Genomic DNA, 12,718 nt, shown 5'->3' on the forward strand with positions numbered 1-12,718 from the left:
TTCTTCTGCAGTCCTCGAATGCTTACTGGCCGCGACCCTTTCAAAGATGGTACCCCTGTTCCGTTTTCCAAATTGCACCACCACTGCCCCCTTCAAACCTTCCCAAGAACGATTCTTGGCTTTCTCCTTCCAGGCTTTGAACCAGTAGCCAACGCTCCTCATCATACTGATGTCGGCTAGGCGCACCTTTTCCTCCTCTGTCACACCTTGCCACTCGAAGAACTTCTCTGCCTTAGAAATCCACCCCAACGGATCAAACCCTTCGAAAGTGGGTAGTTGTACCCTTTTTACCTAATTAGGTTGGCCGTCTCCTTGGTCTTCATCCCTTTCCTCCTCCGAGCTCTCCCTTCCCCTTCTCTGATTCTCGTTAACAAAATGTTGATCTTCATCTCCAGACCTTGGACTGCCTTTCAATCCTTTTTCCGGGTTCTACACCCTTCCTCCAAGAACTCGCAAGAGTTCTTTGGTTTCTTGTCGTATTTCTTACATATTTCTTCTCCATTCTGCCATGCTCATTTTGAGCTTTGTCCTGTCTATTTTCTATTCGCTGGCCCTTCTCTTTAAGGAATTGTCTCTTCCTTCCATGCTTCAACCCTTTCTTAATCACTTCTTGATCCCTTCTTGACATCTATCCAGAAGGTCGGACCAATTTGTCAGGTTCCTGGGTTTGAAACCTAACTTAGACAACCCAATGAATATACGTATTCACATCAACAAATGTACTGAAATCAATTGTAAAAGAATGAATATACGTATTCACATCAACAAATGTATGGTATGATCAGTAACCGAGATCCTAACTCCCTCAACAGGCCCAAGTCTTGTCTTTGCACAAAGAATACAAAAATCAATCATACCCCTGTACAAAACACACACGCTCTTTATAAAATTTCTCTTCCCCTTCCCACTAACTAACTGTCAAACGCTTCTTCCCTCCTAATTGTCCTCTCATTTCCTCTTCTTTCTATCCTCTTACCTTATATCCTATCATTAGATATATTAGATTATTTGATATCTTAGATATTTTATTTCTATCTTTTATCTTTAACTATTTTGTTATTATTCTTTATTTTGAATTTTAAACTTAGTCCATATTTAATTTATTATAGATAGAGTACCCATGTATATTTTTTACACGAGAGATAAATCTCAAACCTATTTTTCACTATGTTGAACACTTGTCAATGACAGAGGTGATTTATTACAACGTTATGATTTAAAACTTATTGTTAAACTTGACTTACGTTTGGGAATTGTGGATTACATTTCTATATGCGTGATCCAGATATGTGGAGACTCTAAAGGGAAGAAAACGATTTTTGTCAAAAATAAAATTTGGCAGCAGAATAGAAAAATCAAAAGCTCAAAGGCAAGCTGTAAACTCCATTTGTCAGGTGAGTGTAATTTCTTTTTCTTCCTGGTGAGGACGATTGCTTCAGAACAACTCACAGTATTCTTGCTTGCGTCATTTCCTTTTCCTCCACCCGTCCCAGGGATCTGCGGCTGACATAGTTAAGATTGCAATGATAAGAATTTACTCTGAAATTGCCATTGGATTTGATAGTCTGGATTCCAGTTCTTCTGTTACAACCAAGTTTCAGATGCTTAAAGATCGTTGTCGGATTCTGTTACAGGTAAAATTTATATAATTCGTCATCTCTTTTGTTTGTTTATGTGTTTCACTTCTTTTATTGATTGTTAATAGGTACACGATGAATTAGTGTTGGAAGTTGATCCTTCTGTGATAAAAGAAGCAGCCCTATTATTGCAGACAAGCATGGAGAATGCAGTTTCACTTCTTGGTTTGTTCATAAACTAAATTCTTTTGAATTGAAGCACTGGGTATATGATGACATTTACTGTTTACATTTATGCTTCTGCAGTTCCTTTGCGTGTTAAACTTAAGGTTGGAAGAACATGGGGATCTTTGGAGCCATTTACGTCTGATAAAATTCAAGGATGACACACTTGTCGAAGATTTGGTATTTCGAGGAATCCGATTGCCCTAGGAAACAATTTTGACGACGAGGCCTACGGTGTAATCTGGAGTCCTCTGAGTAAAAGGCAAAACGGTAATGTTTCGTGGAGACTAATATCCATCCACACTCGAAGAGAATTAACTAGAAGGTAGTAAACAGGTAATATGGTGAGAAGAAAAGATAGGGTGAAACGTGAGTGTAATATTTTGAGGTGTCTGTGCTTCCATGACTACAAGTAATGACAAGGCTGTCATTCTCCAAATAATTTTTTTAAGGATAGGAACACAAATTTTAGGGATTTTCTATTTATTTAAGTATCTAGAGCTGGGGCTGAGTTTGAGACGTAATCATCTCTTCCCCATGCAAATGTAAAGCTAAACTAGTTTACAAATCTTAATTCTTTTTTTAATTTTAAATAAAAGAATACACAAGGTGGACATTCCAATACACATTATCTCTAAAATTTGTGTAAACATATTGACGTGCAATTCACAACACCTGCACCGAAATGCATAAGACAGATTTTTACATGAATGAAAAAAGCTTCATTTATATCACAAATGTAGTACATCACTATTACATATTGCATTCGTGAATCTGTAAATGCAAAGTTGCGACAACGTGGGCTAACAATACTAATAATACCGCGATTATTCAGTTTTATAGTTCATTTTATGCAATAAAGACTGCTTAATTAATCAACATCATAAATAGGACCTTTTTTACTTAGGAATAAAGACAACATGATCCTGAGGGAGGAAGTGACAGACAGGCACAGTTCCTGGTTGAACTTTGAGCAGTTGGAAGGCCAAATGCTTGGGATTCCAATTTGACGTGTCAGTGTGACACACTGCAACTGCTTTGGCCCTGCTTCCGTCAGCACCCTCCAATGGGACAGAGTAGGCATTAGTGCTATCTGATTTGTGACAATAAAACACTGCATATGGGTATTTCTCCTTGTGGCACACAACACACTTCTCAGCCAACTTCTTAACTCCTGGTGCTATTTTGTATTGTTGCCATTCGCTCTCTTTTCCCACTCTTGTGGAGATAGCATCAATATTATTCCCAAGCTTGGAAGTGGCGAAATCAACCATGGACTCAAGGGAAGTCACGCAACGCTTTTCCTCTCCTCTGGTGATAGGCCCTTCACACTCACTGATGGTGTTTTTCACCACTTGAGCCTCATCTGATCCTGCCTTGATGGAGAACCTGTGCAATATGTCATTGACCTTGATTGAAGAAAAGGGTATGGAATCAGCCACAGGACGAGGCAAGAATGTGGCCTCTAAATTAGATGTTTGAGAGAAGTGCAAGTCCAATTTGGTTCCATGATGCAAGTTCTTTTCCAAGAAGAAGAGTACCACATTGGGGTCATCATGTAATTGGGTTTCGCTGGCTGCATAATTGTAATCAAATGGAGAGTGTGGTCCCACTTCAACATGCACCGGCTTTCCCTTTGGTTCAGTGTGTACAATCACTCCACCGTTTCCTCCACCAACATTAACATCAGTGCCACCTCCTTGTCCTTGGTTTCCCTTTTCTACACCAACATTTACACCATCATTCCCTGCATCTACCGCGGTCTCTTTCTCTTCCTTCCAATCTGCATACTTTTTCGGTTTAACTTAAGAAAACTGTAATAATCTGAATGAGAAAAAGACAACTCACCTAATTAACCCTCGTCAAAGAATAACATTTTTCTACGTTTTAAATTAATGCACTCCAGAAGTTTTAATTTATTTTTAATATCTAATTATGTATGTATCGTTCTTATAGATTCTTACAATTATAATTAGCTGGGAATTGTATGAAAACTTGTGAAATATAGGAATAAAGAAAAAAAAAGTAACTGTCAAGTATTGATATGAAAAAAGCTACCGACTATAGTTTAAGACGTGTAACTTTGTTTTGAAAAAAAATTCTTTCACACCATTTAATAATTCTTTTAACAAAAATTAATTCTTGTAAGACATAAGTCTCACATATTTTTAATAAAATTTCACACGGTTTTCTTCTGATTATAAAGTCCGCCTCAGCGATAATGTTGGATTTCTTAAACAATGGTTGGACATTTTTATTACGTAAACTTCAAGCTGTTATTTTGTATGTTAAAATACAAGTTAACAAATTTTTTTTTTAAAAAAAATTGATTTAGTTTTTTACATAATAATTTATGTAGACTAATTTATATTATAAAAAAAATCATTTAAGTTTTACTATGTTTTCCTCTTAAAGGTATTTATAAAAAATAGTTAAAACTCATATTTCCCTTAATGACGTATTTGCATAATCATATATTACACAACCAAGACTAGCTGTTGCCCTACTAGGTACGTGTTACTGAAGTATTTTTTTAAAGCTCTTTGAGTATACTTTCATTTTACATATTCATCTCTGCAGGAGAAAATTCAAATTATCTGTAAGTTAAAAAAATTTTAAATTGAAAATACATTATAAATTGTGTAATCCCAAACATTATGAATTGTATATTCTAAAATATGTTTTTGAATTGTATAATTTAAAAATGCGTCATTGTGCAGTGTAAAATATATTTTCGACAGATTCGTTTTAGAAACCTGTAATGCATTTTGATATTAGAAATCCAAAATGCAATTTTAGATAAGAAAATATATTTTGAATTGGAAAATCCAAAACATGATATAAAAAATTGCACAATCTAAAAGTGCGAACCACGGACAATTTTTATTTTTCTAACAGTGCATGAAGAAACAATGGAGTGGAGGAAGAAAGAGACTGTTTAAAAGCATAGCCTGAAAAAAAATTGAATTAACTAAAATAATTGTGAACTATTCTTCATTTTTTGTGTTGTTTTGTAGGAATTGTACTGACCAGGATGTAGCAAATCAGTGATGGCTTTGGGCATTGATGTGGTGGGAAGCATGGACTTCCAGTAAAATTCTGGAGATAATGCAGCATTAGTTGCCACAGTAAGCTGCATTCCTTAACACAATCTTATTAGTTGACAAACATTTTCACATGCAAATAGAGATTTACGTATAAAATAAATTTAGGTTGAATCCAACGCATTTTTAAACCTAATTCTAAACAAAACTTCAAGTTGAGACATTTTTAAATTAGTAAAAGTAAATAAAGTAATGGAAGCTTTAATCACCACTACACTGAAATAATTCAAAATTAAGAAAAATAAATTACGCCACCACAATTTAAAATAAATTCATATTATTATTCAGTTTACAAATCGTTATACAACTAAATTTTATATTGATGTGATACCAATTACATATAATAAGTACATTACCATTTAACTCAAATTTTAATGGTAAATAATTTTAACTACTTGATGTTTGGAATTGTTTTGGTATATCATTTCCATATAGTTTAGAAGTGAAAAGTTAAAGATAATTTAAATAAGACTGTATTTAAACTATTTGATAAAGAAAAGTGCATGGAGGAGGAGTTGGAGCTCACCATGAGAAAAGTAATAATGATGGGAAGAATGTGAAATTCCATCTTGGTATTTGGAGAATTGAGAAACAAAGTGGCTTGCAATTTTTGTATATATAATGAATTGTTTATGAAGAAAATGTGGTATCAACCACTTTTATTAATTATTGTCTTCAATTCAAGCAACTACCCATGACTCAATAATACTGTGTTTCTTTTATATGGGTGGGGAGGAAAAGAGAATTGATGAAAATCATGTAAAGACTTTTCTTTTATACAGTTGGAGATAAATGTAATGGTTCCAAATCATGCATTACGTGACTCAAAATTTACCTTTCTTACAAGAAAAATACAACATATTTGCTGCAAAGAAGTTTATTTCTTTTAAAATTATATTACTACGATATATGTATTAACTTTTTTTACGATTATTCTCTCCTGGAAAAATTTACGTAGTTATTTTCAGTGGAGTTTTTTCTTTTATTTAAAATATTTGAAGACTACCTCATTAAAGATGGTGTCTAGTATCATTGTATTATAAAGTACTATTTGGTGTATTTTTTTTATCAACAATACAAAAGTTTTATAAAGAAGATTAACAGTGTTCTAATTAATTCGTCTATAAATAAAATTTGGTCTGAATTATCCAGGATTTATATTGCACTAATAATAAGTAATTAGTAACCTTCATAATTGTTCGTAGAGAGCCAAAAATTGTAAAACAAGTAATGTTACATTACAGGATTTTACAGACAGCTGTCCCTTGGGTTTCATTTTCAATCTGCATTAGTTCTCCAACCCATCATTGAAGTCTTTTCTCGAAATCAACTTATAGCAATTCAAGCCCAATGAGAAGCCTAACCCAAGTATGCCAACAAGACCCTGTAGATTATCAAAATATTTTGTTGATTATAAGATGTGAAGAGTGGAGTGTTTTGATGAGAGAGTATTTTATTATAAGCTGACAGTATTTTAGTGGATGCGAGGATAGTTTGTTATTTCCATATTTTTGTTATATATGCAACAGTAATAAATGATTGGGGAAGAAAAAGCAATTAGTGCAAAATAGACTTATTAAGTGTTTAAAAAAAAACAGACTTAAAAGATAATTGGTGACAGTTTTGTAAATAAAAATAATATTTTTACATATGTTATTTTTTAATAAACTTAAATTAGTATTTTTACATCGATTACTTTTCTAACATACTTAAATTAGTATTTTTACATTTATTACTTTTCTAATAGACTTAAAAATGTGTTATTTTTACATCTCTTACTTTTTTAACAAACTTAATTTAATATTTCTATATTTGTATCTTTTGTAAGAGACTTAAAAATGTCTTTTAACATATCCTAAATGAATTCACATTTTCACTTTCACTTGCTAATTTAGTAAAAAAAAAATTCACTTTTCAACTATTTTACGGTTCCATCTACACTAGTGCAGCGAGGGGATTTTACCGCGGTTATTTTTCACTATACGTCGCGGTTTACGAACCGCGGCATATTCAGCCGCGGTAGTAAGTCAGAGACTTTATGCCGCGGTTATGACCGCGGTATATAGGTTGCGGAATATGCCGCAGTTGTCGAGGGAACCGCTGCTGCCTAAATCCATTTTTTTTAAAAAAAAAAAAATTCCACTATATGCCGCGGTTGAACTGCGGCAAAAGACTCAAGCATATGCCGCGGTTAGTGTTAAAACCGCGGCCATATGTCTCGTTTTAAAAAAAACGAAACACTATATGCCGCGGTTGTGGTTAGAACCGCGGCATATTCCCCTGCAGTTTTTTAAAATTGCAGGTCTGTTTTTGTGATATCCACTACCACAAAAACAAACCTGCATATAAAAACATGTACACAAATTCAATTTGAACATAACAAACACATGTTCAAATGTATTTCAACATCAAATAAAGTATAAAGTCTAAGAAAATTCAATCTAATCAAATGCATTGTTTAAATCTAAGAGCTATTGTATAATCTAATTATATACTTCGCAGCAGCGTTCCTAATGAATAATATTGACTTCTCAGGAACTGGTGTAGTAGTCTTGAATCTCTGCAAAAGACAATTCATTTTAATTAGTGTATATGAATTCAACATTTGGGAAAAAATCAAAATTTGTTAAAGTTAAATATTACCGTTTCCCAGCGACTTGTGATGTGAGAACGAACAATATGGGCCATCCAATACATTACATAGTATCCACACTCATATGACCCATTTTGTCTGTTACACTACAATATATCATCACAGTTGATAATAGTTAGTGAATAACATTAAAATAAAACATTATAACAAAGTATGACTTTAGCATATGTCAAACCTTGAGAGAAATCCAAGCAATCTTTCTACTATTAACAATTGATCTCCCACCCATCATCATACTTGCTGGAATAGAACTGTATATAAAAAAAGGTTTTAGCATTCATTTATATAACAAAGAAAGTCCAAACATTGAGGTTCTTACCAATCAATTGCTTGTTTGAGTTGTGTGGGAGGAGGCCTGTGCAATGAGCAGAACCACAAAGCATAGTTGTCTTGCATAGACATAACAAGAAGTTGCCAATGGCGCCTGAAATTCATAATAACGTAACTATTAAATATTAAAATCACATATGGAACATTATTATGTTAACAAAGTTCACTTACCCGGATATATAAGGCAAAAAGTATATTTTCTTGCCCCTTCCAAAACTCCTTATCAGACTCATGTTGATATGCTCAAAATCATTTGATTCATGAATTGATTGGGGATCAATGAATCCATAATCATCAGAACGCCCCAACTTATTACTGACCCCAGACATATACCTAAAATCAAAAATTAACTTTGATATAAGGATACTTGATATATAAATCAATTTTATATATAAATAATTGGTCATAGACTTACATCGTCCATAGTTGAATAATTGAAATATTCAACTCTTGTGTTCCCGACGCAAGCTCACGGACCGCGGTTCACTACTTAACCGCGGTATAATATGGGTATATACCGCGGTTCACAACCAACCGCGGCATATACTGATTAAAAATATTAACCTAAATGGCATTTTTGAAATTATTTTCAAACTATATGCAGCGATTCAGCGGGAAACCGCGGTATATTCCTCGAAATATTTCAAATTCATTTTAAATTTATTTCAGGTAGGAGAATAGGTCGCGGTTGCTCGTAGAACCGCGGCCTATACCCCTGTAACGTGCTGAACACAACTGTCTCCCCAACTGCCTTTTGGGGAATTTCAGTAGATGACAGGGGTATATGTCGCGGTTTCGCAGAGCAACCGCGGCATATACCCCTGTAACTTCTGAAATTCTCTGACTGGCAGAGAAGTTGAGATGTTACTGCGGTATATGTCGCGGTTGCTCTGAGGAACCGCGGCATATACCCTTGTAACTTTTGAAATTCTCTGACTCAGTCAGCCCCTGCAATAAATTGGCAAGGGTATATGCCGCGGTTGCTCAGAAAACCGCGGCATATACTCTGTTATTTAATTTTTTATTCAAACGTGGCGTCAAAGGGGATGGTTGACTGGAGTATATGCCGCGGTTCAGAGCTGAACCGCGGCATATGTGTTCGATTTATTTACAAAACTGCCACCGCGCACCATTATGCTGCGGTTTCCAGTGAACCGTGGCATAATGTGCGCTGTAAAAACCCAATTTTTTACTAGTGCTAGCCTTAACAACCATTATTAGCAACAATATTTTTCCAGCGACAACAAGACTCTTTTGGCAACAATACAATGAATCAATTTCTTTATAAGTGAAAGATGTGCATATTCTGTTTAAAATGATAGATTTTCTTAAGAAAGTGAAATGATGGGAGTAGAAGATGAGTAGATATAAGATGGAATTAGAATGATAAGAAGAAAAAAGTTTTAGAAGAAAGATACATTGCACCATAAAATGCTTAGTGATATTGTAGGTCTGTTTGCTTCTTTACTCATGCAAATGGTATAGTTCTCCTCACAAAGTGTTTATGCACTTTTAGAAAATATGGGTCATAAAGAAGAGTGAGAATGTGAAGGGAAGAAGATGTTTCGATGAGTAATGAATAGTTTAGGTCAACTTAAATATTTATAAATAAAATTGTAGACAATCGAAGCAAATCATGTGTAATGGTACATGAGATTGAATATATAAAACTCTTCACGACAATAATGAAAAAGCAATCGATACACTTTATCTTAAAACAAAAAGCTGGATAAAGAAAAAGAAAAACAATTAATTTATTATTAATTGTTGTACTATTTGGTGCCTATCATTTTCTTTTGAATTTTTTTGTACTTTTGATAATATTGGTAAGATGGTTGTATATCCTCGGTTATCCATGTATGTACTTGTACAACAAATTCAAATCTTTTGTTTTTTTATCCAGTATATTCTCAGTCATTTTATAATTATTTAATTATTTAATATTATAATTAGTTTACAATATTTGAATATATATATATATATATATATATATATATATATATATATATATATATATATATATATATAATCACTGTTTTTATTATTTAATAATTGAAGTTTTTTAATATTATTTATTGTTGATCTTTTTATCACATAAATTTTGGGTACTTTTGAAATTATTTATTTGGATAAATTTATATTAACAATTGAAATTTGTTGTTAAAATATATAGTTTTAACACTTTTCATATGTTTAATCTATTTTTTATTTCAAGCTCAATTTATAATTATTTAGTTTGGATGATATGGTGTATGTCAAGAATTTGTTTTTGAATTAAATATATTTCTTTTGAATTAGCACCATAAACCAAATGGAGTGATGATAAATATTCACCTAAATTGGAATGGGGATACGAGAGATAGAAAGAAAGAAAAAAATAGAGAATAATGACTTATAAAATAAAATAAGAAAAAAATATATTATTCTAAAAATAAGTGTTAATTTTATGTCTTTTTTGGGAATTCAATGGGAATTTTTCTTCGTGTAATTTGACTTGATTATGTGTAATAGTTACTCTACAATTTATTTGTTTATTATATGTTTTTGTTAGTTATTCAAATTATTTTTGGATGTAGAATGTTTTGATAATTTATATTATATTTTAAATTATATTTAAATATAGTCATGGAGTGAATCTTAGTATCCATTTGAGAACTTAAATGTGATAATAATGGAGTTTGATACTAACATAGTTATGGATCGAAGCTGGATGAATGCACCACCACTAGTAGGAAAAATGATTTTTTTATACATGTTAAAAAAGGATTTTTATACCTATTTTTGAGTAGGTATAGAAGCAGGGGTATAGAAAGTTTATAATTTTTATACCTGCTATTGAATTGGTGTAGAGAAGTTTTACTTTTTCTACCTGTGTTGTGCATAATAGGTATAAAAGTCTTATATTTAGTTAGAGAAAAAATTTCTTTTTATACCTACGGGTGCTATAATAGGTGTAAAAAACAAGACTTTTTATACCTGGTGTGGCTTTGACTGGTGTAAAAAGTGATTTTTTTAAAATATTTTATTTGTATGTACTATTATTCATATCCAGACCTGCATAAGATTCAATCCCAGAATACGGTTTAAATAATCAATAACAAGTAAAATAATCAATATTGTTTTCATTAGCACATCAAAATGTAATATTTACTTAATAAAGTTCTTAAATATATTTACCTAACATAGTTACTTAGCATATTACACATAAAATAGTTCCTAAACTCAAAATGTAATATTGAAACATCCAATCATTTACAAATGGTTAAAAGAAATGTAGCCCACTGCTCCCGAACATCCTTTATGACATGTTGTTCCATTGGAGACGTGTCATCAAATATCTACACAATGAATAGTTTGAGTAAAGTTATAATATTAATGGCTTAAGATCTTTGTTATAAAATGTTCACGTTACCAATTTCCATGAGTCAACGACATTTGCGGATATAATTTTTTGCATGTGCCTCATGACATAATATCCGTACTCAAAGCTTCCCGGTTGACGTGAGCACTACAAGTTAAATTTATAAAGTATCATAAAATTTATAATTGTATTTATAGTTTGAAAGATTAACTACTTACAATTGGTGCAATGAACTGCAACTTCTTTCTAGAGACGATATGTGTTCCCTACAACCTTGAATATGCTTCAACCACTCTATAAAGTTAAATGTACATTGAAATGAGTTCTAAGAAACTTAGTAAAATCAGTTATGTCTACACTACAAATAAATTATTAAAAAACTTACAATAGTAGTGTATTTTTAATTGTCAAAGTGTGAAGTTTTTTGTGCAATGAACATAAGAGAACTAAAAGAAACTGTTGAGAAAGAATTAGTAACAATTGCCAGTGACCCCTGCAGATTCAAACAATAATAGTGTTAAATAACATTTACATAAATAAAATTTTATTAATAAAAATTATATACTTACAGTTGCAAATAAGGTGCTAAGTATACTTGCTCATTATAAAAGTAGTTTTGGACCTCTTCACCTTTATTCCCAACTTCTTAAATGGCAACAGGGACAACAAAACCATAAATGTGCATTCTTCCTTTCAATGGTCAACCGATGTAAATACCTTAAACATTGAAAATGAATAATGTTAGAATAAAATATGTTTTTAGTTTCAAAAATTAGGGTAAAATAATATTTTAATGTCTCAGATTTAAAAATATAACTTTATTTCATAAGTACTAAAATTTATTCTTACGAATTTTATAATATCAAAATAAAATCCTTCTCAATTCTGTAACAAATATAATTAAAAAGTTTGAGGATAAATAATTTCATTTATAAATAAAGAAAACCTTGATTTAATTTATGAAACCAAATCAATTGAAAATGATATTTGAAAAAAATCACTTAAATGCACATACAGTTTATCAATATTTTATTGAAAAATTGGAATAAAAATTTGCTTGTTTTTTTCTTCAACGGATCTCAAAATTCAATTTTAATTCCTACAAAATTATAATTACATTTTTCATTGATAATAAACTTAAGACATGCATAATGCAATAGTGAACTTAAGCCATGTATACAGAATGACTCACGCCAATGAAATAAACTTAAGACATATTTCTTAAATTTCTGCAGATTCTTTTATTAATTCAACCTTGTAAACCTTAATGACTGAGTGAACCTATAAACCTTTTAAATTAAAAATAAAGTCATTGATGATTATAATAGAATGAGTAAACTTGTTAACATTTGGCTAAAAGTTAAATTTGTTTTTTCATTAATGGAAAAGTTACATTTTTAACGTTGACTGAATGCATTTAAAGAACAAAACTTGATTATACAAATCAAGCTAAATTGATGATTAACAG

The 12,718-nt window shown here is 31.7% G+C and overlaps 2 protein-coding genes across 2 annotated transcripts in view; one reads left to right on the plus strand and one right to left on the minus strand.

The window, feature by feature from the left end:
* Window positions 1–2,428, plus strand: part of LOC124833665 (MUS308 and mammalian DNA polymerase-like protein) — a 34,542-nt gene extending 32,114 nt beyond the window's left edge. Inside the window, exons 23-26 of the mRNA XM_088102381.1 lie at window positions 1,286–1,394; window positions 1,494–1,634; window positions 1,706–1,802; window positions 1,884–2,428. Coding sequence (XP_087958507.1) covers window positions 1,286–1,394; window positions 1,494–1,634; window positions 1,706–1,802; window positions 1,884–1,963 — 427 coding nt within the window. The 3' untranslated portion in view covers window positions 1,964–2,428. The remainder of the gene's footprint in view (window positions 1–1,285; window positions 1,395–1,493; window positions 1,635–1,705; window positions 1,803–1,883) is intronic.
* Window positions 2,429–2,499: 71 nt separating this feature from the next.
* Window positions 2,500–5,574, minus strand: LOC124831338 (BURP domain protein RD22-like). Its single transcript, XM_088102389.1, has 3 exons — window positions 5,433–5,574; window positions 4,833–4,935; window positions 2,500–3,585 (listed from the first exon to the last, which is right to left on the minus strand). The coding sequence occupies exons 1-3, from the start codon at window positions 5,472–5,474 to the stop codon at window positions 2,702–2,704; spliced, it is 1,029 nt and encodes a 342-aa protein (XP_087958515.1). The 5' UTR covers window positions 5,475–5,574; the 3' UTR covers window positions 2,500–2,701.
* Window positions 5,575–12,718: the final 7,144 nt, after the last annotated feature.

The sequence above is a fragment of the Vigna umbellata genome, chromosome 1, assembly GCF_029865625.1.
Source record: "Vigna umbellata cultivar VRB3 chromosome 1, Vumbellata_1.0, whole genome shotgun sequence".
Lineage (NCBI taxonomy): Eukaryota > Viridiplantae > Streptophyta > Magnoliopsida > Fabales > Fabaceae > Vigna > Vigna umbellata.

What these genes read in the sequence shown, in the direction of transcription:
- LOC124831338 (XM_088102389.1), bottom strand. Translation starts at nt 5,474, where the DNA reads ATGGAATTTCACATTCTTCCCATCATTATTACTTTTCTCATG. An exon ending in TCATTATTACTTTTCTCATG is followed by an intron (nt 4,936 to 5,432) that starts GTGAGCTCCAAC and finishes TAAGGAATGCAG; the next exon opens with CTTACTGTGGCAACTAATGC. An exon ending in CACTGATTTGCTACATCCTG is followed by an intron (nt 3,586 to 4,832) that starts GTCAGTACAATT and finishes AAAAGTATGCAG; the next exon opens with ATTGGAAGGAAGAGAAAGAG.